The sequence below is a fragment of the Perissodus microlepis genome, chromosome 18, assembly GCF_051167445.1.
Source record: "Perissodus microlepis isolate ML-2025 ecotype Zambia chromosome 18, ASM5116744v1, whole genome shotgun sequence".
Taxonomy (NCBI): Eukaryota; Metazoa; Chordata; class Actinopteri; order Cichliformes; family Cichlidae; genus Perissodus; species Perissodus microlepis.
Window position 1 is genome coordinate 35,070,171 of NC_140478.1, and position 27,631 is coordinate 35,097,801.

General features: G+C 40.5%; 1 protein-coding gene across 1 annotated transcript in view; it reads right to left on the bottom strand.

Annotated features, from left to right (window-relative positions):
• Window positions 1-1,885: 1,885 nt before the first annotated feature.
• LOC146368799 (solute carrier organic anion transporter family member 5A1-like) overlaps window positions 1,886-27,631 on the bottom strand; it is a 46,557-nt gene continuing 20,811 nt past the window's right edge. The window contains exons 2-9 of the mRNA XM_084913763.1: window positions 26,112-26,244; window positions 23,879-24,099; window positions 21,664-21,828; window positions 16,837-17,035; window positions 12,421-12,580; window positions 10,041-10,285; window positions 8,411-8,475; window positions 1,886-7,808 (exon numbers count right to left, since the gene is read on the bottom strand). Of these exons, the coding sequence (XP_084769889.1) occupies window positions 7,285-7,808; window positions 8,411-8,475; window positions 10,041-10,285; window positions 12,421-12,580; window positions 16,837-17,035; window positions 21,664-21,828; window positions 23,879-24,099; window positions 26,112-26,244 (1,712 nt within the window). The 3' untranslated portion in view covers window positions 1,886-7,284. The remainder of the gene's footprint in view (window positions 7,809-8,410; window positions 8,476-10,040; window positions 10,286-12,420; window positions 12,581-16,836; window positions 17,036-21,663; window positions 21,829-23,878; window positions 24,100-26,111; window positions 26,245-27,631) is intronic.

Genomic DNA, 27,631 nt, shown 5'->3' on the forward strand with positions numbered 1-27,631 from the left:
CTATTTTTCTTAAGCCAAATTACTATTCTTAATTAAGGTGAACAGACTCTGAATGGGGGACTTTTATTTTAATTGTGTGTAATATATTAATTACATTTATTGAATTAAATAAAGATTAACCCTTATTTTTAAAGAAGACATGCTACTGAATACATGGACTGTAGATAAAAGATGGAGGTGACCTTTTACTAGAGTTATTAGTTTCGAATTTTCTAGTTTTTATTTTTCATTCCATTTTGACTTTTTAAGGTCAGTTTAGTGTCAGTTAGTCTCCAGAGTGAATTTTCTTCTTTCAGTTTAGTTTTTAGTAGTTTCAGTTACTTTTAGGCTTTTAAATTATTATTGTTATATGGAGGCCAAATGTCAGAGGGAACATTTATGAAAATCAGTAGAGAGATCACTAAAAATAAAGATTTACCCCCTATTTTTAGTTTAGTTTTCCAAGTTCAATGTCTTGAAATGTTTTATTTTTATCTCAGTTTGGGTTTAGATTAGATTAAATTTTTGGGGGTTTTGTTTGTTTGTTTTTTGCTAAGCAAGCATTGTCAACATGCTCCATCCATAAAATACAGCTCAACCTTTGTTTAATTTAATGCATTTTTTATTCATTAAATAAGATCAAACTAATTTTTGGGGGGACTTTTTATTTAGTAATTTTTGTGGCAATAACCAAAAAAACAAGCAACATATTAACATTCTCTGATATAAGACCATTTAAGAGAGAGGGAAAAAAACAGACCACGATTAATATAATGACATGTCGTAGGGGAGATTTATAGCTTTATATTACAATGTTCCAAAGTTCGTGTTCATTCACCCAAGTATCTGGCCACACATCCATCTCTGGTGGAAGATCTCCACCTTCAGTTGCAGGCTTGCTGTCATTCTTTCCATTGTATGAACTCTTTTCAGTCTCTGTTTCCATTGAGTTATGGATGGTGAGTTTGTTTGTTTTCCTTTTCTTAGCTATCAGTAAGAGTATCTGCAGAATATATTTTTCATCTATGGTATACCTCTCTCTAGGTATAACTCCCAAGAGAAATATGGTGGGGTTCAGTGCAGTATTTACTTGTAGGATTTTCTCTGTTTCTTCTTTGATTCTTATCCAGAAACCTTGAATTATTGGACAGTCCCAAAAGATATGTGAATCGTCTCCTATTCCCCCACATTTTCTCCAACATAGTTCTGCATTGGGTTCCTTACAATATGAGGAGATAACAAGAGGTGTATTAAAAAAAAATCTAATTTTAAATTTCCAGTCAAACTCTCCATAATTGACTACTTATTCCCTTGTGACAAGTTTGACACATCTCTTCCCATACATTATCAGTGATAATAATATTTAGTTCTAGTTTCCATTTCTCTGTAATATGGCCTGTATTTTAAGATCAAACTAATTTTAATATTAGATAAGAATAACCCAAGTAAGTAAAAAAGTGTTTTATAAATGATGATTTCGTTAGAAATCCAGAAATCACTCAAACAGAACCTGTCTGTCAAAGTGAAGCAGGCTAAAAGCTCAGAAAAACAAACATCACACCACGATTTAAAGACGCTCAAGAAAACTTATGAGAAAAATTACAAAGTTATTGGCATCTATTAGTCTGCAAATGTTTGTAAGGCTTTGGGGCTCCAGTGAACAACGGAGAGGTGAACTTTCCAAGAAGCTACCAGTGACTCATCCAGGTCACATAAGAACCCAGAATAACATCTAAAGAACTGCAAACCACAGAAATCTAACATATAAGAAATGTATAAAACCACATGTGCTCAATGGGTTGTTTTTAATTGTTATTCTTCTGTGTTTCAATTCCTGTTAAGATAAACCAGCTGGAGGGAACGCGGCAGATAAACGACTGCAGACAGAAGAAGAAACACAAAGCAGCAGTTTCTATAATTCTCTTTTATTAATTTTTTTCTTCACATTTTTATTGACAGAAGTCAAGTAACCAAGGCATCTGTAAACAGTGCATCCACAAATCTACATGTTGCCTCTCATCAGTGCGATCGTTCAGTCATTCAAAAACACTGTTTGGAAATAAATACAATACTGATTGTTTTTTTTTTCTTTAAAAAAAAGAAGAAGAAGAAGAAGGTAAAACCTACATCTGCCTGAAGGAGCTCGTAAAGATTCAGTCTTTGTCTGTAGTCACAGTCTGGAAATGATGCCACATATGAAGCAACACACGGAGGTAAACGACTCGATGTGGTAAAATCCTGAAGCCGGAGGATGAAATACTGACACCACCTGCACGGCTGGTTATGGGCGGCTAAAATGAGAAGTGAGAATTTCTGGACCTTTGAACCCCTTAAAAAGCTTTCAGCTTCATTATAAAAATTACAGTATATCTATCAGTGCATCAGGTGGTCCAGGTGTGTGATTAGGAGGCTTCCTGTGTGCCTCATTACGAGGTTTATTAAGCTTGTACGACACCCAGAAAGCCACAAACTTCCTCCTAACAGCACTTCACCGCTGTCCAAAGACGACTGAAATGTTCCTTTATTACCATGAACACAGACCCACTCCCACATGCATCACTGTGCTGCCCCAAAAGTAACAGGTTGACTAATCCGCCATGAAAAATAGTCCCCAATAAACGCACCTTTTCCTCCTGTTAAACAAAAACTTCCCATTTTCTTTTTGTGTGGTATCAAAAAGGGTTAAAAAAAAGCCAGCCATCAAGAAATACTGGTGTCAGCAGTTCATCCTCCCAGTGTCGTTTGAGACGTGAAACAGCGCCGCCTGCAGCTAAACCGCAGCGCTGCATGGACAAACTGAAACAGCAGATGTTCTGGTTGTTAAATGTTAAACGGATGGACGAGCATCTCTAACACGACACAGACGGACATGGGTGAGACTTGTATTAGTTGTTCTCGCTGTACATGAAAATGGAATGATGTGCTGAAATTTGATTCTACTCTACTTTCTCTACTGGAATCGTGCGTCAAGTTTTCCTTCCATTTACTGAGAAGTGGTGCGATTTTTTTTTTCTCCCAACGACGTTTCTTGTGTGTGATTATTGTCCACCTGTCCTTAATTTTATCACCTCAAAAGTCACTCTGACATTACAGAAACATGTTATTGCATCAGACATGAGCTCTAACCTGTTCAACCATGATAATCACTTTAATTAAAACAAGAATCTTTTTTAACATCACTGAACCCTTAAAGCTCACCAGTCAGTCATCAGCTCCAGCACGCGCCTCATCTTGAAATATTCTAGCTTGAATTTTATTTTTTATCCTATTGCTGCACAAGATGCACCGCGACTCTCTGAGGGGAACAAAATAGGAAGCACGTGTAAAACAATAATAATAATGATAATAATAATAATAATAATATTAATGCAGTAACTGTAAACAAAAACAAGGGTCGACTGATCGATTGTTTGTTGGCTGTTATGAGTTTCATGATAACCGTGTATTGACGATTACAATGAAGTGACAATACTGTGTCAATAATGCACGTATAACGTAAACTTATGAGTAACTGTTCTCTTTTTACAGGTATGCCTAGACTTGCTCAAACCTTTGAGTTTAACTATTTTGAATTTTAAATTCTTTAAATCTAACCAAGGAAAAAGGGCAGATTAGCTTGGGTAAAAGAATGAAAGTTTAGGCACACAACGATGTGTGCCGCTGGTCAAGTTTCTGGGCTGCTTTTCCTCATAACAGCCATCCCTCAAGATTTTCTCCATTTAAAGCAATGCATTGTCAGGGACTGTAACATCATGTCCTTTTACTGAATCTTTGATGAATGCATAAAAATACAGCCCAAGTCGACCTGTTGGTATCTGTCTGAAGTCTTACTGCTTAAATAGCTGCTTTTATTACGTTTTTATTAGTTTGGTTAAAGAGGTTAACCGCCAGAAAACGTTTTAAAAATTGTCCTTCACCTGCTGGAGCTCAAACCGTGCAGCAAATGAAACAGGTGGCTTTAAATGAGTGTAAACTTTCTGGGGTTCAGGAGTGATGGTCAGGCATCTCATTTTAAAGTTTGCCCAGTTTGAATGCTCAGCATTAAATATCAGAGCTGCTTTTATCTGAGGTCTCAAAAGTAAAAACACCGGGACAAAATGAGGCACCAACCGTGCTGTCGACACACAAAAATACTGTTTTGGTTCTTGTTCTCTGTCTCGCATGTAACAAGTATTGATCGTCTTTCTCTTCGGTTGGTTTGGGACATGATGTGCGTGTCGGACGGCTGGTACACATCTGCCCAGCAGGTGTCCTCACAGGACAGCGATCGATGAAACTGCGCGTGTACAGTAAGAGCACATGTAACATCGAACCTCCACGGGCATCGCACCTCGACATCCAAACACAGTGTTTTTGTGAGGTTTGAGTTTTCAGAGGGAAAAACAAACACAGATGTGTAACGAGCTGTAAACAGAGAGCCAAGAGGAAAGAAGCTCCGACACTGATCTAAATTTATATTTCTGTTCCTAAAGCTCAGAAATGCCCTCACCGTTTCTAGACTGAGGAGAAAAGTTTTGGCCTGCAGCCACAGTGGAAGCAAATCCTCATCAAACTGTTTATATACAAAACACAAACATGGCTTACATGGTGGTACAGGTTCAAAAATATTTCCTTTGTAAATGTAATCTCTGGATTTAAAAGAATCCAAAAAATTTGGAGCAAAATTATTTTCGGGATCAAAAAAAGAAGTTTGTCCCATCACTGTGCGCACTGACAGTGTCCGAATGTTATTAATTTACTTTTACTAATACTATTCATTTATTGATTTATTGCAAAACTATTAAAACATTTTAGGAATTAAACTTGTTACTTTTTGAGCTTTCATCACTGTTAAGTAGCACTTCAGTTCCACAGTTTGTTTAGTGTAAAGTAGAATTAAAAACATAAAAGTCATGGTGTTTATTTGCTTCCACTGGGCTGCTAAATCAAAAATTTAACTACTTTAACCACTAACTAATTTTAAAACAAGCTTTAAATATGGCTTAATTGTTACCTTTAAAATCAAAACAAACAAGAAAAAAAAAAAAGGTCTAAATTTTCTGTTATTGGGTTGTGTTTTCTTCAGATTGGTCATTTTTACTTATTTTTGTTGAGACTTCTTGTTGAAAACTTTCCAAATACGGTGACTGCTTGCTTTTCAGTGCATTTAGTAGCAGTTGTGCAACTTTTCCTTCACAGAACACGATCAGAAAACGTCTACCAAAAAACGACTCTGCTGAGTTTAATGTAATATTTTTTAAATGTCATAATAAATGGAGCAAAATTTATTCTGACCTTTAACGACTAAATCTGTCTTTTAAAGTCGAGCTGTTATCCTTACTTGCCGTTAAATGTCTGCTGTTTTAATGGTGAATATTTAAGTGAGTGAGCTGGGAAGTCCCTACTATTGTCATCTCAGGCAACACCACTCTGGGTGTGAGACCAAAGCCCCACCCCCTCCTGCTCAAACCTACTGTTTGTGAGGGGCAGCCAACCAGAAGAAAGCAGGTTTAAAGCAGTGGTACTCTGATTTCTTTTTTTTTTGATGCTCTTGCATTGACTCTAGATCAAAACCCTATGTTTGTTGTTAGTAATTGATAAAAATGATTTAGTGACAGGTGAAAACAGGATCAGGCCTGAAAATGTTTAAGAACCACTGGTGTAAAATATTAAAAGAGCTTGTTTGGGACAGTGGACGAATTGAGGGGCTGAACAAAGGCCTGTATGAGTTAAAAGAGGATTATTTTAAACTGTGAATCATGCAAAGCTACTCTAGTCGAGTCCAAGAGTAAAACAGTAGAGCTGGAAATGAGCCTAATTGGACTTGCACATTTGATAGGTTAAGCGTTTCGGTTTTTCATATTGCTAAAAACATCTTTGGGTTTTGGGGTTGAACAAAAAAATTTTGAGCTCAGAAAAACTGTTGATTTACATTGTTTGACTTTTTTTTAGATCAAAGAAAACGATCATTAGCTGCACTCCATCAGGAATCTGTGACCTTTTCTCTACTTTCTCAATAAACTACTGAACCATTCTGCAAACTGATGCCTTATTTTCTTATTTTTTCCTCACTTGGCTGCGACTTACACCTATCAAACGCAACACACATCACATTCTGGCAGACGAGCAGGTCATTACCCATAATACACCAGGACTACTGTTTCATATTAAACCAACAAGGTGCATTCATACAGTTTCCATCTGCAGACGCCGCTTTCATTTCTGGAGCAGACAAAGGGAACAGATGACTACACTATGACCTCTACTTGATGGTCGACTACTCGCCATCCTACATGTTGAGTACAAATGTTAGAGTTGCTGTTAGTAAAGTGGACGGAAGTCACTGAGCCTGAAATGCAGTCATTTTCTTTCCTCGTTCTTCCAGTCGTTTATTCGGAGAATCCGCCGCTGACTCGACGGGAATGTGGTCAGGAGGAAAATGCCGATCCTCTTTTTTTTTTTTTCTCCCCAGGTTAAGCTGCTTATCACAGGGTGCCAGTCGGAGGCCCGGATGTATGGATGCATTGTATGGAGCTGGAAAAAGCCAACACAATCTGACTTTAAGCAGTAATACTGCGTGTCATTGTGTCAGGGGAGCAACAAAAGGCCTTGCATCGAAGAGGAAGGCATTCTGTGCATGCCAAGCTGCTTAGCCCAGTGACCTGTTGGGTTTTTTCTTTTAAAAAAAAGATTTAAAAAAAGGATGCTGTTTTTCACATAGCACCATGCCATCGGTTTCCAGTTCTTTAACGGTTGTGTATCACATTTCCAAAGGTTTTTCTTTTTTTTCCAGTGAAAGCGCTGATACAAGAACAAAAATGGCTCAAAAGAAAATCGCAAATGAGGATGAAGCACGCAGACGTGAGGCGACGTTGAAGCTGAAGGGAGAGGTTAGCGAAGCTGAGGTATCTGTTCAGGTGACTCCTACAAGGTGACCAGTCTGTGTGTGAGGGGCTTCCAGTGTGTTTTGTACTATTAATGTGAGGATCGTGGTGACAGAAGGCACACATTGCCAAGGTGGAGGGGTGGAGGTGGGGGCTTATGAGCGATGAACTGTCTTCCATCTCAAAGGAAACCAAGCTTCCATTTGCATTTCAATGAACCGAGCAGAGATTTCCACCTGGTCTGGACAAAGTGGAGGTCTACCTGAAGGTTTTCGGTCCACGTAGTTTACCAGTGTTTCACCAGCTAATCAGAGATTTGAGATGCGAGCAGGACATCCGTGTTATGACTGGTGTTCCTGACAGCGGCTAAAAATCCAGCTGACTGGAGAAACAAGATGTCAGTGGAAGAGACCTACCTCGTCGCCTGGCCTCGATCTGGAGCTCAGACTCGGACTGAGACGTGTTCCAGTGATTGGGCAGGTGTGGGGTTGGGCGCCGCTGCGGGTGAAGGTGCAGCCGTGGCTGCCGGAGGAGTTATTGCTTTCAGCTCCTGGCCGGGGCAGCTCTGGGTGCTAACGCCACGGTTCAGGGTGCCGGCGCGCGGCGGTGCATTAGCAGGCAGAGCGTTGGGGTCGGTTCGAGGGATATTTACGGGACAGGATCGGGTGCGGGCGTGGCCCTTGTGGCCGCCGGGGTGGCAGACGAGGCTGCCCACGGTGTCGACGGGCGACAGGTGGCGCTTGAGCCAGCGCTCTACCCGCTCCTCTTTGTACTTAATGGAGTACCAGGTGAGGAAGATGAAGAGGAAGCCAAGGAACTTGAGGCTAGCAGCGAGGCCGAAGTACACGAAGCGCAGAGAGGTGACGTCGTACTCCCAGCAGGAGCCGTGGACGCCGCAGTCCTGCTGCCACAACATGCAGGTGGTGTCGATGACGGCCCCGAAATAAATGGGAGTCGGGATGTAGGCTGAGTAAAAAAAAGAGAAGAAGAAGAAATCAGGCGGGGGAAAGAACGAGAGAGTGGACAGAAAAGGAGATGGAAAGAGCAGAAAGAAAGAAAAAAACGATGACATGGAAGAGAAAACAGGGAAAGAAGAGGTCAAGGGAGGTAAAAAAACAAACAAACTAAACCCAGAACAGACGTGAGCTCTCAGCTTTCTCATTGAGGTGAGACGCCAATAAAGCTGCAGGAGCTGCTGTGAGAAACTGCAGCACAACATGAGAAGTGCCATCCTGGATTTCATAAATTTCATAATCCTCACCACCTGATTAACCCCAAACACCTCAGAGTTTCTAACTGTCCTCCAAATAATTTACACTGACAGCAGCTCCCTGAACATGCATCAAATATAATTCACCTCCTTTGACTCCTCCTTATTCAGGATAACTGCCACTTTTTAAAACTCTGTAAAACATCTCGTCAGTCAGGAGGCACCGAGTGTTTACAAGCAGTGAGCCCATCTCTCCATCGAGCTCCACAAATAACACTGCTGATATTCTGCTTTTCTATTTAATGTCATGGCAAAATAAAACAAGACGAGCAGCTCTGTGCTTTCCGGTTCTACTCACCGAGAGTCCTGAGGAGGACAAACTGCATTCCCAGAGCGAACGGCCGCTCCTGCTCCGCTACAGACCTGCAACACACAGACAGGAGACTGAGGAAGGCAGAAACAGAAGATGATAGAACAAAATAAAGCAACTGCCTAAGCTAATGTTAAATATTACAGTTGAATTGCTAAAATTAAGTGTTTGTTCAGAGAAAATTGAAATTTTAACTGTTTGTTCAGTGATAACAACACACAACTCTGTGTTTCCGTGAATGTAGATTTATTTCCAAGCATCGTGCCTGCATCTAAAACATTTCTGAGACCACACACAGGAATAGAAATGGAAATTTGGTTGAGGTAGTCAAACTTCACAACTCGAATAAATATTCACCATCCATGCCTGTTGTGCAACCTCTTGGTCTGTAATATGCAATAAAATCCCCCAAAGAAACGAAAAGCTTCACGGCCATATTTATGAAAAATAAAACGGTTAATTCTTAAAAAAAAAAGCAAAAGTAAAAATGAACCAAATGGATGGGAATTGATCTGTGGACTTGGCTAAGAGTGTTTTCACCACAGATGGCACATAACCATGTTTTAAAGGGTTAATGTCTCTCCAGTCACTTAAATTGGACAGCTTTTTTCAAGCATTAGCCAAATTACCTTTAATCTTAGTGCATTACAGGGACATTAAAAGGGCGGAGATTCGCCAGTCGACTCTGATAAAACTCTTTAAAGTTTGCTGACTCTGCACACAGACGTCACCATGTTTGGATGAGAGCAGGAGAGCTTTGTTATCAGATAAAGATAACAAGACTGATGCCGGCAGACTTGATCAGCTTAGACGTGATTCAGCAACAATTCTGCTCATTCACAACAAATATCTGTGTTTTTGGCTTTTTTTATTATGTTCATCTTAATTGACTGTCCTACTGCGTGAATACAAATCTACTTAACAAAGACCCACTTATCCATTTTTAAATCGAAAATGGCCCCATGCCTGAATCCTTTAATGATGTTAACATTTTTATTTGTCGAATGTTCAGAAATATCTATCAAATACACACATTTCCATCAGGCAAATTAGTTACACAGTCATTATTTTTACTATATGTGGTGATTATATTTAAAAGGTCCAAAGTCACATCATCAGTCTAATAAGAGATGCCCAGACCTCTCCAGCTGATCTGGGAAGGATACTGAGGCATTCCCAAGCCAGCACTATCCCAGTACTATCCCAGGGGTCTTCTCCCAATGGGAAATGCCCAAAACACCTCACCTAGGAGGCGCTCGTGAGGCATCCTGTTCATATGCCTAAACCATCTCAACTGGCTCCTTGCAGGCCAGCTGTCCATAAGGTAAGAGAGGGAATGTAGATCAACCAGTAAGTCAACAGTGTCGCCTTTACTCTCACTCTCACAGTTTGTCTACAGTCAGTAAAGTTTCTTCAACTTTTCAAGCACTTTGATTATTTTTGAAAACTCATTTCCTACAAAAATAGAAAATTGTTTCTTTTTTTCTCAGAAAGGTGATAAGAACACCTGGTCTGCAGAGAGGCTGTTACTTAAAAACCAAAGAGGCTGACGACTTTTAGTTGGAACAAAACATTGACATCCCATCCTCCTCACAGTGAGTGATTCATAAAGGTGTACCTGAGGGTGACAATGATGGCGGAGGGCTGAGCGCAGGCAGTGATGAGCGTGACGATGAAGAGAAAGATGAGGAAGGGGATGAGCGTATTGCAGGTGCGGTCGCACTTCCCCGACACGGCGTAGCCGTTCTCGTTCAGGTAGGTCTTGACGATGACGAGCTGCAGCTGGTTGCTGCCCTGACTGCCGGTCGACGGCGTGATGACCTGCCGGCTCTGAACGCAGGCGCAGTCGGAGTAGTTTCGGATCTGGAGGGCAAATGAAGATACGTATGGAAGTTTAGATACATGATTCACAATGTTATTACTTTAGACATTAATGTAACTGCTAAAAACAAGTGAGAAAGCCATGAAGCAGATGTTCCTGAGGTTCTACAGTTTTGGATGAATTAAATGAGACCAACCAAACAAATCCTTTAAAATAAAAACAGAAAGTAACAGGAGTGTCCCTCAAACCACTGCTGCTCATATGGCAGTCTAACAGTGGGCGCCCTGAAGATTTGCACTGGTGTATTTTTAATGTCTTTAGCACTGGAAAAATAAAGGCCTTTTATTACTCTTTCAAACCTATCCGAGTGCCTCCGTCTAATAATGACGAGACGGCCTACAGAGGGCAGATCCAGCATCTGCTGACTCAAACAAAAACCTTGATCTTAATGTTATAGAAAGTCCAAAAAAGGTAGACAGAGCCCCATCTACAACAGGGTAAAGCTGAGAACATAACGAGCTTTCAGTTCCTTGGTCTCTATGCCTCTGGGGACCTGACATGGTCTCTATATACTTCCTGATAAGCAACAACAATGCCTCCACTGCCTGAGGAGACTGAAAAGGCTCCATCTGGACAGCTTCTACCACTGCACGGTAACATCTTGCACAACAGCTTGGTACGATCACTGCACCTGCAGCGATGAGTGAAACCAACAGAGCGTCCTGTTGGCACCCGCTATGTGCCGTTAAAGACTGCTACCTGAAACGCTTTATCTTGCATGCGTGTAACATGAACTATGACCCCACTCCCCCTTTCAACATTGATCCCCCACCGAGTGTGAAACAGTACCAGTGTCTCACACTATAAGGCTCAGGAACAGATTTTTTTGTTCCCGGACTGTAAATCTGTCTCTCCAATCATGTGCACCATAAGCACTGAACTCACAGTCACACACTGTAACACACATAATCACTGGATCAGAACCTGCCACACTCTGACACTTTATCAGTAACAACAGATTACCTATAAGTCACTAACCTGCTATTTTATTTTCTTTATATTAATCTATATGATTTTTTTTAATTTTTATTATTTATTTTATCCTCTTTTATATCATTTTATGTTTTTGCTTTTCTATTATGTTACTGTGTCGTGTCATTACTGTGTTGTGTTGCGCTGCACCTACATATTAATACTGTATATATCATTGTGTTGGCTTTGCTTGTATAATAACAACAAAATGAATTAAATTTGGTAACATTTTGCTTTTTTTTGCCAAAATTATTAAAATCTTCTGGTTTTTGGCCTTGAAATCACACATATACAACGCCAGGATAGTGTCCAGGTTACTACTACCCCGTAGTGTTTACAAGTTCAAACAAGTTAAACTGAAGATCGTTTAAAATGAATATTGAGGGAAAAGCACATCAAAACTAAAACTTTCCATCTCACTTCGAAATAATTTATAAAGTAACAGTTAAGTTCAAGAACACTGTCTAAATGCAATTATTAATTTGAAAAGAACAGAAAAATATAATTTATACATCAGTTAATATACCAAATTAGAACCTTTTTCTAATTTAAAAAAGAAGCTGAATGGTTTAAAGAAGCTAACCCAGCAAACATCATGACTGTTTGAGAACATCACCAAACTCATGATCCATCACAGTTCAGAGGTTGTTGCCAGTAAAAATGACATACGTGACCTTTAGTTTGTGCTAGTTTGATTAAATTTGGACCAATGCTGTAGGTGGAGTAGCAATTCTGCTATGAGCTTATTGATCCTTTAATTTAATTCAGTTTTATTTATGTAGCGCGAAATCACAACAAGACGCTTTATATTTTAAGGTAAATTGCTAAAATAATACAGAAAAAAAATCCCAGTTAACATGAGCGAGCACTTGGTGACAGTGGGAAGGAAAAACTCCCTTTTAACAGGAAGTATTCTCCAGGAGGAACCAGGCTCAGGGGGGTGCGGCCATCTGCCGCGACCTGCCTGTGGATGAGAGGACGGAGCTGCATGAGCTGAAAATAGCAACAGTCAAGCTGAGAAAACAACGTGCCGTGGGCAGAAAATAGTGAAACAAAACATTTAAAATACATCTTAGACTGAATTTAAGATCTTTTAGTGTCGACATTTTTAAAAAAAAAAGACACAGGTATCGTGGCCTCTTACCCCAGTGCTGTCGTTGGCCACGCTGCCACAGCCAGCTAGGCAGGGGTTAAAATATGTGATGCCATCAGAGCCGCAGACCGGAGCGTACTCGTGGATTTTACAGCCGCAGTTCACATTACAGCCTCCGGTCAGGTTCCTCTGCGTCATAGTGAGTGTAGGTCTGAAGGGAGAAAACAGAACCTTTTTAATTAGACAGTTATTTTCCTTTAAAGCTATTCCACTTCTGAGTGTTCAACACTGAAAACAAATTAATTCCAGCACTTAGTGGCATTAAGTCAAATTCAGTCTGTTAACAGGCGACATCATTACACTAAACACTGTGTAAAAGCTCATTTCTTGCTCGCAATGATCCGCATATTAACTGCTTGTCTAACACATTACTAATAAGCAGCATGATTTTCAAAGTAAAGCTCAGGCTGATGGAAAAGTCATCACAGCTTTTAAATGAGCACTTTCGGTACATTTCTCCATTATTTTATTTAGTAATGATGACACTTGTTACGGATTCAAATATTGGGGATGGATACAAGAGGAAAAACCACAATAACAACACTGGTCCGGCCGGGTTGAGTCAAACGATGATTTTAATGATCACACGCGTGGGAGATGGACACCGTACGCAGACAGCATCAGATCTCAAAATGGTGGAGCATTGATCAAACTCTTATAGCCTCTAGTGGCCCCCACCTAATCATAAAAGCCTAAACATTCACATTCTTTCTCTAAGCTACGACCTTGGCTCCCTGTTTATCTGCTCCTGCTGAGATGGGGCAGAAAACCTCTCCAGTATGTTCTGTTCTCTTCTAATCAGACAAATAAGGCGATGACTTTCTGCAAACAGTATTTCTTATAACTCAGCAGTATAATGCATCATAAAACAATATCATTCATTCACAATAAATCAGCAGTCTAATCTAATGTAATGCAAATCAGTTTAACAAATGTAATAGTTATCACCTTCTTCTAATCCAGGAGAATAATGCAAACTAAAACTACATAATAATTCACCATCTTTAATTAGGGGTCTAACATGGCATGAAATAATATTATAATCCCACACACTACGTGAGGAAAAAGTTACAAATCTTCTTCAGAGAAATCTGACAGATAAAGAAATTCACTGAACACTCAGACGTTTTGACGTGTTTGGGAAAAGCCAAAAAGAAAAACTAGAATTCTTAAGTTATGGGCAAAACAAGCTGTTTTCAGGTCACAGTGGCCTTGGTCCTAGACGTAGAAAAACTAATCATTTCTTCTTTCCTTCGTCCATGTAAAAGTTTGTGCCAAGCTGGCACGTCCTGACCTATTTTGTTCACAACAAGTTAAGCAGTAGGGTTGGATGGACGACCGTAGCTGTCATCAAAACACAACAGACGAACAAGAGGAAAAAGCAGAGAGAGGACGAGGAAAAGGAGACAGAAGGGAGGGAATCGAAAAGGGCGAAAGGGACAGACAGACAGACAGACTCACAGAGGGAAATAAAAAAAGACCAGAGGGACAAACGAGAGAGAAAACAGAGAGGGCACGCAGCCAAAGATCCTCTCTTCCAAGCTGTCCTTGGACATTTTCCACAGTTGCCATGTAATCGCTCTCAGGGACGCTTTGTGCAAAAGAAAACGCCTCCGTTCACTGGCTCGTTATCTGTTATCCTGCACTCATCCGAACATTTGCTTCCTCCCTGACATGAGCCACAGATGGGGTGATGAAAACTACCACCTACTCCGTCAGACCGGGAAATGATTAAACAGGAGAAAGGCCACACTGCAGTCGGCAAACGGATGTCTGCGGTTTAAGGGAAAGAGTCACGATTCCAAGTTTACATCTGGAAGGAGAAGCAAAAGAACGACACCAGGGGAGGTGCTGAAAAAAACAACTAAGGTTTTAGACTTAATACAAAAAAAATCAAAAAGATGGCTGAATGTCAAATATGTGTAAACTTTAAGGAACAAAATTGTATTTCTTCTTGTAACCTGATGGCTGTCAGGTTGATGAAACTGCAGACTTGCTGCAGACTTGAATGGAGCAGATCTGGCCAAAAACTTGTGCCGCCTCTAAAGTAAAACATGACTAAAAATGAACTTCAGAACTGTGTGGGATGATTGCAGGGGAAAAGATGTATTATTATGACTTCATATCAAAGATTTGAGTTTGTTCGGTTTACAGCAGCTATATCATTTTAAGAAAACTAGCCTGATATTTTATTCTGAAGGATAAAATCTCTTTTTTTCCTATTATGTTGTCAACAAATACACCTGCTGCTAATTGTCTTCAGTAACCATCTAGCTGTTCAGCCATAAAATAGTTATAAAGCTGGAGGATATGCCCACCAAGGTTTCCTAGTAAAACAAAATAAAAATAAATAACAGGCAAGAAGTTATTCTGTTTCTCTAAATAAGAATAATGCTAAAAAATGCAGTACAGGAAATGAACAGATAATAACGCTGATAAACCAACACATTCCTGACGTTCATGAGGTTTTTTTCTACCTTTTTTAATAGAAGAGTTTTGACTTTTTGTATGTCAGATAAAACAAGCTCTTTGAAAATGTCACCTGGAAAACCGTGAAGCCAATTTTTTCTGACATTTTCTAAATTTTTAAGATCGAACAAACAGACCAGTTTGGAGCAGACGTCACTGATACGTCAGTCGGGTGACAGGAAACAATTAGAAGAAAAGAAATAGGGGAAAACTTTCTGTTTCATGTGATTGTAGGTAACAAATGTATTTTTGTGTCACTGGAAGTCAGTATTGAAATAGCTGCAGATGCCCTTTACAGTGAAAAGCAGAGGTTTATGGTTACAGTCTGTTATAAGTGACAAACTGGGCTGAATGAAATCATTCAGAGAGCATTTCACAATCAGCCAGGCCTCCAGGTTTGGTTGATCATCTTTAAGACACATGAAGGCACCATTTCATTACAGTACCATGTCAGCAACATTAGCAAACAAGCAAACTAGACTATTTATAGCCTGCTTACAACACCAGCCACTGTCAGTGCAAGCAGCAGGGCCTATAATGACATTATAACCACGATTTACTTTTCAGTCTGGACACAGACTGAGTTTCTAGGATCCACTCTGGTCCAAGTGACAAATGCTAGTGCCACCGACTATGCATGCATCCTTCAGTTGGACGTTACGTGAACTGTAACAGGAATGATGACCCGTGCAGGATGTCTGTGACTCTCCGTGTCTGTGACTAAGTTTAATGCCTGCCTTACAGGGGAACCATTCACAGATCCAGAAAATCCATCGCCCACCTCTTGTACAGAAGTACTTTTTGTCTTTGCCTCTAGCAACAGGCAGTACATCAGTCCTTTACACAAATATCGGTCAACAAAACGCTGTAATAAATGTCCTGGACATGACTTCAAAGTGCAAGAATGCATGTTGCAAGAGCTTTGTCTGCTTGTAGACTGGTGTTTGGATGTTTAGTTTTTCCGCCACACAGAAAAACTTTGTCACAAAATGTCTTGTGTTGTTATCAGTGTGTTTTCACACTGCGCTGTTTAGTCTGTTTAAATCAAACACTGGGCTGTTTTTTCCTCTCGGTGCAGTTCACAGATGCAGATGTGAACACAGTCATTGCACTTTGGTGCTGATGAAAACATTCACAGAGAGACCCTTTGGAGGAGGTCTCAGTCTTGTCTTAACAAACTTCGGAGCAATTTGTTTATGATGTGAACGTGAGCCAAGCCAAATCTGAGCTAAACACCTCCTGTACCTCCAAAAGTTGATTCTGTTCATCTGTTCGTTCCCACAAAACGCTACGTTCTATGGAGTTTGTTCTGTGTGAAAAGAAACCAAATCATGGGGAAAATCTACACGTTTACAAACTCATCAACTGATTTGGACCAAAGTAAATAAACAGTGTGTGAAATCAAATCAAAGCCCACCAGAATCCAGAGACCTCACCCCATTTTAAGACTTTGTATTATCCAGGTAGGGAGGATGCTGCCTCTCATGTTTTTGAGGCTCGAAGATGATGCTCATATGGTTCCAAAACAGGGCCGAGGTCAACATTACACAAAGTTAGACATGAAATAAGGCTGAGAAAAGTGGCAGGAACAGATTACATGTGTTTAAACGACCAGATAAACTATTTCGCTGACTTCACTCCTTCAACCGCTTTCATTACTCAGTTTCTTTAACCCTCCTCCTCAGTCAGTCTGATTTTCTTTGACTTCTGTCTGTTTATTCTTAGCTTCGTCTTTGTCTCCTCCATCCTTTGAGTGTTTCTCTACATCCTCCACAACCACATCACTGCAGGAACAGCACACACAGACCCAGTGTAAAGACTCAATTCAGACATGAATGAAGTGGCATTGACGCCGAAGTGACGTCAGTCTTCCTCGTCAGCTGTGATGCAGCACGACCCACCACCTCCCCGGATTTCACCCGCCCAGCTTCTCCTTACCCGGTGGTGTAGGGGATGTTGATCCCTCCGAGGTTGATGCTCTCGCAGCCCACGATGAACAGCGTGGAGAAGCAGAGCAGGGACACGCCGCTGCAGATCATGGCCAGCTTGGCCGACTCGCGAGCGCCCAGCTTCAGCTTCTTAATGATGTAGCCGCCCAGGACGATCCCCACGCCGGCGCTAGGTACAATAATCACACCTGAAGAGACAAAGACAAGCAAACAGAAATAATCAAATGTGGAAAAAAATCTTACCCGTACCTCTCAGGATCAGCAGATTACAATAACTTGCAGCCACAGAAACTTTTACCTTCATACTATGAAAAGTTTATGAGGCAAATGGAGGTGGGGCCTCACAGCTTCATCAATACAGGAGACAAAGTAACAAAGACTCTTTTCTATTATAGGATTTTTCAAAGCTTCAATACCAAAACGGCAGCAATTCAAGATCTGTGACAAAGAGGAACAGAAAAATGAACCGAGACTCTGTCTGTTGACCTGCTTTCTGATAATTCACTGGAGGAAAAAAGGGGTCGTATTATCATGTGGTACAGGTGGTTTTCTAAACGGTGGGAGACACTGACTGATTTCTTCAAATGTGTTTCATTCAAAGCTGTTTCAAGTTAGTCAAGCAAACTCATAAAAATATAAAATAACTAGAAAGTTATGTCACAGAAACATGAAACTGGCTTTAATGTTTATCATCTTTAATGTTCCTTTTGGAGCCCAAAATCTCTAGGAATATTTTTTTTCTATATCAGTAATAAATATAATGAATCTGGTATAATTGAAAGATAGAAGATAGAAAATGTACAGTCAGCCGGTGAAGAAAGAGAATATTTTTAGAAGCTAAAGTCACAGATATGTTTCTCAGTAACAGCTGAAACCACAGAGGAGCTAACTCACCACACGTGGTTTCAAAAAACCAAGATGGTGACGAATAAAATGCTTCACAGCAGTTTCACTATGACAGGACGTCAGCCGGTGGCATCGCTGCAGCTGCATCTATCTTTTACACCATCTATGGTCAGGACACTGGTATATTAAAGCAGCCATGCCACTAAAACCAGCATCCAAATGCATTTATTTTAAAAAAGATTCAGCATCCTATAAGTTGTTAGGAAGCTTGAGATTATCAATTTAAGCCAATTTCTTCTAAGAGGAAGTAAACAGTAAAATAAAATAGAGGTCTACAGGAGATTTGTAGCCAGCCTCAAGTGGCCTTTAAAGAAACTGCAACATTTGTCTTTGAAATTTTACTTCATATTTGAGTCTTTGAGGACGCTGCGTGTTGCAGACTCACTAGCCATAAAAACTAGACGTGGTATTTCAGTTTGGTTGTGCTGCTTTTCTGCCACCAAGTGGCCATAAATTCACCAGGGTAATGAAGTCAGGTTATGTATAAGCAATATAAACTAATCCTGTAGCAATTAAACCTGCGGCTGCACATTGTGGTGAATTCACTTTTTCTTTTTACCGTGTGTGCGTTTCAGAGTATGACGCACTGCACTTTGTTTCTATAGTTACAGTGCGTTTGATGAAGCGGGTAAATTATCTGGACTAAGGGCCAGAGATGATTTTCTCTGTGAGCAAAACATATGTCTATCGTTCAAGCCTCAGCTCGCTTTCAAGCTGGACTTTCACAGATCAAATCGGCGGCACACTGTGTAGCTGTGGCCACTGCAGCTATCGCTTTCTCTTCAATGAGATCCTAAAGAAAACGCAGCGATCACAACAACATCCGCCTCCGGGCAGCCTTGCATTGCCATGACAGCACACATTTATAGTGTGGGTAGCCTCGGAGGGAGTGAAGCCTCTAACCCAGGCAGAGATGCTCTCTTCACTCAGTAGGTGTTAGATAATGTGTCCTGTGCAGCTGTCTGTCCTCTCAGCTTGGAAGATGGAGTCTAATGGAGGAAGCTTCTGTCTCAGAGTAGTGGCTCCATGTTTTTTTTAACTCTATATCACGAACCCAACAACACACAAAAAACACTGCTGTTGCAAGTTGTAATTAGTTGGTATGTGTAATATATCATGTGTGCATTCCTGTTAAATGGGAATTATAACAGGAAAAAGTCCATAAAGGTATGTAGTTCCCGAGGGTAAAAGCCCAGCCGTTAGCCTCAGGGAGTCCCCAGATGTGTTCAGTCCTAAGTGAATGTCATTAAAAGCTCACCACACTGTCTGGTTCTCTGTAAGCAATGCTTCCTCCTTAATAAAACCTGCCCTACGTTCAAGATTGTTCTAGAAATGTTAAACACAATGCCAGCATGACTAAAGACACGTGGATTACAGACTGACTGGCCATTTAAATCCAAAACCAAGCATCAAAATCTCAGGATGAAATTGAAGCTGATATGTGCAAGTGCCACAAAACTGCAGTTCCTCTAAAGGCCACTTGAGGCAGGCTCCTAAAGCAAGTAACCTGTGTTCAAATGTCCAACGCAGTGTCTGATAACAAAATCAGTTTGGGGCTCTAAGAGCAGTTTCAAGTGATCAGTGGGTGAATTTTCTGTTTCTTTCTTGATGCTCGCAGGTTTAAAGCTAAAAGAAGTGTGGCTACACAACATCAACGTGCTTTCACTAAGGCCTTAAAGTACAGAAGACACTAAATTGGAAACTGCAAAAACCAAGTATGATTTTTTTCCACAGTTGAGGACAAAACACTAAACTGTGGATTTAACTCTAAAGACGTGGGCACAAAATTATATCCTACACTTTATCTTACTTGTTCTGCTGAATAAGCGAAGGGAAAGCGCCGTAACTCCAGGCAGGTGGGGGCTCCTGCTTTGCTCTACCCACTCAGGCCCCTTAAAGTGAACAGCTGTGGATACCAAATTGGGGTCCTGGGACCTTCACAAACTCTTGAGCAGGTTCCCAAGAAATAATTTTATTTCACTCACCGGAGGATGGCATATTCTGAAAATATATATGAGTGGCAGTTCTAATCACAGGCTTCACAGCCCACTCCGCCTACAGCTGAGACAGTTATGCAACTCAAACACTAAAACATTTCTGATAACAAGATGCAATTTCCTGGAGAAAAATCATACTAATGTGGCTAAAAGGAATGAAAAAAAGGAATAAACAACATTAATGCAGAACCAGTGTGAAAAACACTAGTTTGTTGGGTGTTTATAAACTCCGCTTTCAGTAATCGAGTTTTTTATGTGGAAAGTTCAGATGACTCATCAGTGTGACTAATGTGCTGTTCTTTGACGACAGCAATCAAAATCAATTTTTTAAAAGGGCAAAGTTTTGTTTTGGTTTTTGCTCATTCAAAGCAAAGAATAATCCGTACAGAGAGTGAGAATCATTTAGAGGGACTGAGTGGGGTCATTTTTGACTCCACTGTGTGTACGGTTCTGATATTTTTAACTATAAAAAGAATTTCTATCATAAATTTGTCCTTTACAATCTGAAGATCTGGAGACAGGACACGACTGGCTGAGGAGGCGACCAGTTAGGGCATCTCTGCTTAGACTGCCGCCCTTGTGACTCATGTAAGCAGCAAAAAAAGAATCAATGGACGAATGTTTTCTGAAACACTTTACGTTTCTCATTATTATCATTATTACTAACTAGCATAGCTCAAGATCACGGTTTGATTTCAGAAGGAAACACAAATGGCTTGGGGGCTGCATCAGGAGGGTCTGCCAGCTTAAATGTGTGGAGTTATCCCTGTGAGTAAGGGAGCAGCTGTAAGTAGCCTTATATTTTCTCCAGTAACAAAATAACTTCCTAAATCTGGGATGAAATGGAATCATAAATGACCTCACTCTGACTTTCCAGTTCCTAAAATAGTCCAAGTCAGTTTCATGAGGGCCCACAGTGGTGAATAAGAGTCACATTAATGGCCACACATACACAGCATATATATTTAATGTCAAGGACATATGTTTGACACCCCTGCTCTAATTGAAGCACTCCTTACAGACTTGTATACCATGCAAGCTATTTCATATCTGCAGAGTTCATCAAACCTGATAAACAACAGCATTACGCAGACTTCCACATGTGGTCCAACTGCAAACAGCTCTTGTCTACCAAAATAACCAAAGCCACTAAAAAAGGTCGTCAGCCCCGAGTGTCATGTTCATTTCAGCTGCTTTATTTATCAGCCACAACAACGGGATGGCTTTAAACAGGACTGTACACTTCTATATGGATCGCCTGATACAAGGCAGCACTCGCCTCAGGTTGGATTTTCAAATTAAAAGGACAGTTCACATCAAAAACAAACCCATGCGTTAACACATTGAAATGCTATTTATCCATCTAGATTGTTGTTGTTCAGATCAAATACAGAAAATCAGCACAACAAGCATTCAAACACTCTGTGTTTAAGCTAAAGTATTAGCCTGTATGCCCGTTTAAGTGTGCATGTGCATCGGCGTGTGACTGTGAGTGTATGTAGGACATTAATGTGCTTGTATCTTTGTGTGTTTCTTAATGTTTTGTGTGTGATGCACTCAGCGCTCCAGCTCAGCGTCCCAGGTGCCCCCTTCATTTGAAGAACAGCAGTTTCTTTATTATTAATGTGCTGGCTTGCAGTGCTAGGGTAACAGCCTCTCTGGCTCTGCTCTCTGATAAAACCAGCGCTGCAGTTGCACAAATTAAAGCCCTGGATGTCGTATGAATATTCTGGTCTGTCTGCATGCTGTCTGCATGCTGTCTGCAGGAAAATCACAGGAGGCTTCATTTAATATGAGAAATAAATTCCAAGTTTAAAAACCAGATTTATTGAGCCCAGTTTTCAGTCTTTGCAGGATTTCAGAGGTGAGATGGTGAGGCGAAACGCTCTTTAAAATGTGTACATTTAACTCACCAGTGTAGATGCTAGCATTGGAGGCAGGGATCCCAAACTGAGACTCGATGAATTTAGGGATGAAAGTGATGAAAGCAGTTACGATGGCGCTCTCTGCCGTGTAGGACAGGCTGACAAACAAGAAGGTCACATTGCTGAGGATCCTCACTGCGGCTTTAGGCAGGTCTGGAAGAGGGTGAAGAAAAAAAAACATGAACACAAAGTAAAGCTTTTGGTTTTTTTCTGTCAGCGTCACAACAGTGAAAATAAACCCTTCTGATTTTTGCAAATCCGTTTGTGATTCAGTCTGAACTACAGATGGCTGAGACAGACTGACATGTTCACTTTAGTTCAACTGTCCTCATAATCTGCACGCTGTCAAAATTTGTACACATTTGCACACACGTTGTTCACTGCACACAGGTTTAGAGTAGCTTTTCTACTCTCAGGAGTACAGAAAATATGACAAGAAACAAACAGAGCTGTACTATCACAAAATAAATAAAACCACTCAACTGGGAAAAAAGTGGCCGTAAATAAATATGAAATATTTCACACGGGGGTAAGAGAACCATTTAGCCCTTCAAGGGCTGCCTGTAAAAATCCTCACAATCATGAACAACAGCTAAAATTGAAGCCTTCAATACTACTTCCTTGATTTGGCACTTCAAATCAAAACTTTAACCGCCCCCTTGGCTAAATGTTCCTAAATCAGTGCTGTGAAGAGGGGCAACGAAACCAACTCCATTTGGACTTCTTTTTCCAAACCTTGCAGCACTCTGAAGAAAAACAAAGCTTGCAGTAACACGTAACACGTTCTCTTGACTTTGCTGTCAAACCTTTTCAGAAGGAGCTGCCTGAGCAACACCGAAGTCTGCTTAAATCATCAAAGATGCTACCGCGATGTAGCAAAAAGTATATTTTTATTTAGTTGCAATCCTGAAGAGATTAAAGCTCCAGCAACAAATGTAGTATGTGGTCATTTCATTGTTTCGGCTTGTGGCTTTCAGCAGGGTCAACACGAAACAAAAACAGGACTTTTGTGGACAACGATCGGCTCTAAACCATCTGTTGTTGCCTCACTTGTTGCTGTGCGTGCTGAGATATATAACTGATGGTTTTATATCTTTCTACTCTGTACCCATCCTATTTTAAAATCCTATTGTAGAAGTTATTCTCTATACTAAAAGTGTAGCTATTGCTTTAACCCGGGCGTCTCGAAACTGAAGCTCTTTAGCCCATTCTCAGTGGAACCGCGTGGCTTTGAAAGAAAACTAGATGATCGTGATTAAGGAAATTATTTCATCCTTTATTGTTTTGGATACTGTTGTGTACTGGAAAATAAAGTTGTAATATTTTGCGTGTCATTGCCTCCATGTATCATCCGGTTACTTATTCTCTTAATTTTGCTGACTAGCTACAGATTCCAAACCCAAAAGAATGAAAGTCAAGGAGGAAAGTCAGAATTTAACAGTGATGTCACTACATCTACATGTTTGCTTTGACCACCAACACTGCTGGCTTAGCAGTACGCTTTCAGTCAAAATTACTCCAAATATATTTGGGATTCCTAATTATCCTGTTCCTGTTACTAATTATTAAATTGGGGCAATTTTAACGTGGTTAATTTGAACCCAGGTGGGACTCACAGGGGACATCTTAGCGTTACAGCTACTTTGTTTCAAAGTAGGCCTAAAAATGCTAACAGGTGTTTTTGTTTCTCTCTACTTCACAACTGTTTCATAATAAAACTGACAAATTCTTTGGTTTAGTCACGTTTCCTAAATGCAAAAAAACCCCCAATGTTACTTTAATGAAAATAAAAAGTTTGTGGATTGCAGAGTAGAAACATGTGGTAAAAGATATGAATTACTGACATGCTCACAGGGTTATTTATACTCAATAAGCTGTATCACCTTCATTATAACGCTGAAATATGTTTTGTGGCCCCAAACTGATTTTTAGGGTAACATATTTCTCAGAAACAGCTCTTAATAGTAGAAATTTTCCTGCTTTATTCTCTTCTCTGGTAGCTGCAGTTACACGATAAGCCTCTACTCTGTTATTCAATTAGAGGAGGCTGACTTGGGTTCTGCATTCATTAGACTTGAAAGACCGTCTGAACTCGTCTTTTAAGGTCAATAAATTGAACTAAAGAGTTATATTTAAACAGCCCACACCCTCATAGTTCTGGGAAACACTCCTCTAATAGCTGACATCATCGATTTTCCAGTACCTTTGATGTCCTTGCCAAAGCCCATGGACGAAGTGACCGTCTGGGTCTTGTTGTTGTTGCTCTTCTCCTTGAGGACGTCGTCGTCACTGGACAGGTCGTCCAGACTCAGCTTTTTCCTCCTCTTCTTCTTCTTGTGTCGGGGCGGCAGTTTCTTGGGGAAGGTGAACATGGGGAAGATGACCAGCAGCATGGCTATGGCGCACAGCAGGAACCCGCTCCACCTACACAGCCCAGAGATTATTAAAGTAAAATATTAAAAACACATGTTTTTATTAAATTCTGAGTCTGTTTTTACTCCTTTTGCTACCAAAGAGTCAACCTCAGACTTGGTATCATCTCATGTGCCTCATTAATATGCACATAAACTGGTACACCATCATCTTCCTGCTATCATCACCTATGATTCATGTAGAAAGCTCGTGGCTGTTCGCTTGTGAGTCACTGATTATGCTGTCAGTCAGAGGAAGGCATCAGTGAGAGCTCTAAATAGATGACTAACCACATCTCACACACAACAACAGATTTTCAGATGGATGATATGTGCGAAAACGTGACCTAAGGACCAAACACGTCTTGGTTTGGAAGGATTCAAACCCGGAGTTTGTTTTCAGATGCGACCGTGTTGGGAGAGGTTTCCTTTTCTTCTCACACATTTAACACAGAGACGAACAGGGACAAAGTGTATTCTACCCCTCCAGACTTTAACAGAGTCCTATTATTTGGTGTTGAGTGAAGTACACTCTGTCTGTTATTACTGCCCCAGTCTATCATACAGAGCCGCCCAAGTGTGTCCGTCCTGCGACTCATTTAATCACAGATGCGCTCACAGCTACGTTGGTCTCGTTGCATCTCTGCACCCACAGTACGGGGAAGCCGCGAGAACAAGATATTCCCGCAGTACAGCCTGTACCAGGAAGAATGCGACACTGTTAGAGTCACATACAGCACATAAATGATCGACTCTGTAATTGGTGGACATAAGTATTAAATTGTAGCATTTCTGTTTCTTTTTTCCTTAGTTGCATTTTTTCCAAGATCTTTTTAGAAGTGTAACAAGTGAAAGGGTGATAGCAGGTTAATAAGATACATTCATCCAATTGTTGTAGTTTTATACATAAAAAAGAAAATCATGGTGTTCTGCACAGCAGGAGGCCAGTTTAAGCCAGCTGTAATTCACTAGTAAAAGACCTGAGTTGCTGCTAAGCAGCTAGCCCCAGCTAGTTTAGTTTTGCAATGACCTTTGTCAGATGTACTCCAAGGATCTGCACTATAGCTGCCAGTAGTGCTCATTCTGGTGTGGAAGTGAACTCTAACCAGAACCTGCAGCGGGTGGTTCATGAGCTCTTACGTCAAGTTCAGAGGCTGCAGAGCAGGAATGCAGTTGAGAGACCCATTGGAGAAGCAGCTGATTATAATGCACCATTATTTATTTGTTTTCATTAGAGTGCAAATAAAAAAATCTGCAGAACAGAAAACTATAAACAGAATTAATCATTCATTAATGAAAGCGTGTGAGCCTCTTTTCCTGACATACATTTACACATAACTCCACCATCATCACCTCAAATAGAACCAAAATTTGTAAATACTGGATCTTTCAAAGTTTTGAGACTTGGAGAGTTAAATCTCTTTAGACTCGTTTCTGATACATGTACATTTATAATCTGTATTTACTTTCTGGTTTCCATTTTTAGTCGGCGCAGCATTCACCAGCCACGTTAATTTGGCTATATTTGGAGAAAAGGAGGAAAGTATTGGTCACAATGGAACCTCAAAACAATTTAACTTTTTATTAAATTTTTGAAAAATGCATCTAGATCCATAATCCTGCTCGTCTCCGAGGCAGAGCCATTGAATATCACCAAAGGGTTAACTTAGAATCCACCCCAGGTACCAACTAAAGTGTGTCTCTAGCACTTTCATTAAGAAAGATACTACTGAACTGTACTGTGTTAATGAACTGAAACTTAGGTAATACAGTTTATTTACCACTAACACTCAGAGAAACTGGGGATAAAAACTCGAGGGATACTCTTCAGTGCCCCGTTTGTGAGCTTCAGCACTAAACCCAGTGAATCACACTGAAGACACAAATGGTTAACTTACTGTGTTGGTAATAGTAGTGATACTCACAGAGTGTATTTGCTTTAATGGAAATTTATATAAAAACCCACCAACTTCAACATACACACATATTTTACATTTCGATGGGCTCATGGCAGACTCTTCTCACCAGTTTCCAATGAAGCGGGGATCACTCTGGTCGATGTTGACAACAGTCTTGGGGTCCACGTAAAAGCCGATGAGGACTCCACCCAGCAGGTAGCCAGCTGCTGGTCCCAGCGCTCCCATCACGTACATGATGGCTGAAAAGAGCAGAGAGAAGCAGAGAGCTCGAACTTTAAATGTGTGCAAGTTTTGGCAGAACATCAAAACTACTTTTAGAGTTGAACAACATCCAGCAGACACAAAGCAGCCTCGTCATCTCACTGGAGTCAGTTCAGATAAATCAACTCCAACATTCATGCATCTTTTCTGCTTTGTTTTGGTCTCAATCTCTTTTGAAGGCCATCAAAAGCTCCCATCTTTGGCTGTGTGCTGTCTGGTGCTTTGGAAGTTTTTTAATGTGACCAAAACTGAGCTAAAACATGAACTGTGCACGTGTGTGAGAAAATCTGGTTGGATATTTTGTAGTTCCTCTCTCTCACATGTAGCACAAAGCAGGAAGAAGTCATTTAACACAAATTTGCACTATTTTTGTATGCATTAAGTGAGAAAACTGAAGGAGGCAGCACACGACACGACATTAGCTACAACCAGGATCCCAAGACTGATGGGATGGTGGCAGGTTTGGAAATGGCTAAAATCAATTCTTTGTCAGACACTTCCCTTTTCCAGCAGTGCCACTAGACTAGTTTTACTGCAGCACATGTCCCAGAGTTCATCTGCTGCCCCTCAATAAATCCTAAACTTTTTTCAAGTACCTATAAATGACAGAGGAATGATTTAATACTGTGAGTACTATGAATGGATTTCATTTTGTAATGAATGCTGAAAAAGCAACCATCCATCCATAGATTGTATAAAAAGGTGGACATACCACTACATACACATTACTTTTTTTTAATCTATAAAGAAGGGCCTAAAAATACCATTTAAAATCGGTTTTTGTGAAGTTGTCAATTATGTGTGACAAACAAAAAACATTTCACTGAAAATGGACAGGTACGAGGACTGAACTGAAAAAGAATGAGCTTTGCATTAGTGGGCACTGCTCTGCCATCATGGCTGAAAGTAAAAACCCGAGGTTGAACTTAAAGCTAATAAATGCTGAACAATAGTGAGGTAGATTATCACAGCTCAGAATGCTGACTACATTAGCATTGACAACAACCGGTACAATTACAGCATCCTGCATTTTGTTTAGCTTCTGTGTCAAAGTTACACCATTACACTGAACTCAATGACATTTGTCAAACTGCAGGCCTTATGCAACACTAGAACTAATCTAGCCATTTACAAAAGGTCGTGTGTGTGTCATGTGTGCAGATCATATGACTGTGCAATCAGGAGGCTGCTGAGGCTGCGAATAAGATTTCTCCAATTAGAGGGAATTAAAATCTTTAATTCCTTGGCTGGAGTTGAAAGCACTTAAGAACTCAAAGCTGGGCCAGGCACTGGAGGAACCTGAAAATTATCTGAACCAAAACTGTCCTGGGAGTCCTGGGAAATACTGGGAGCACTGGGTTTCCG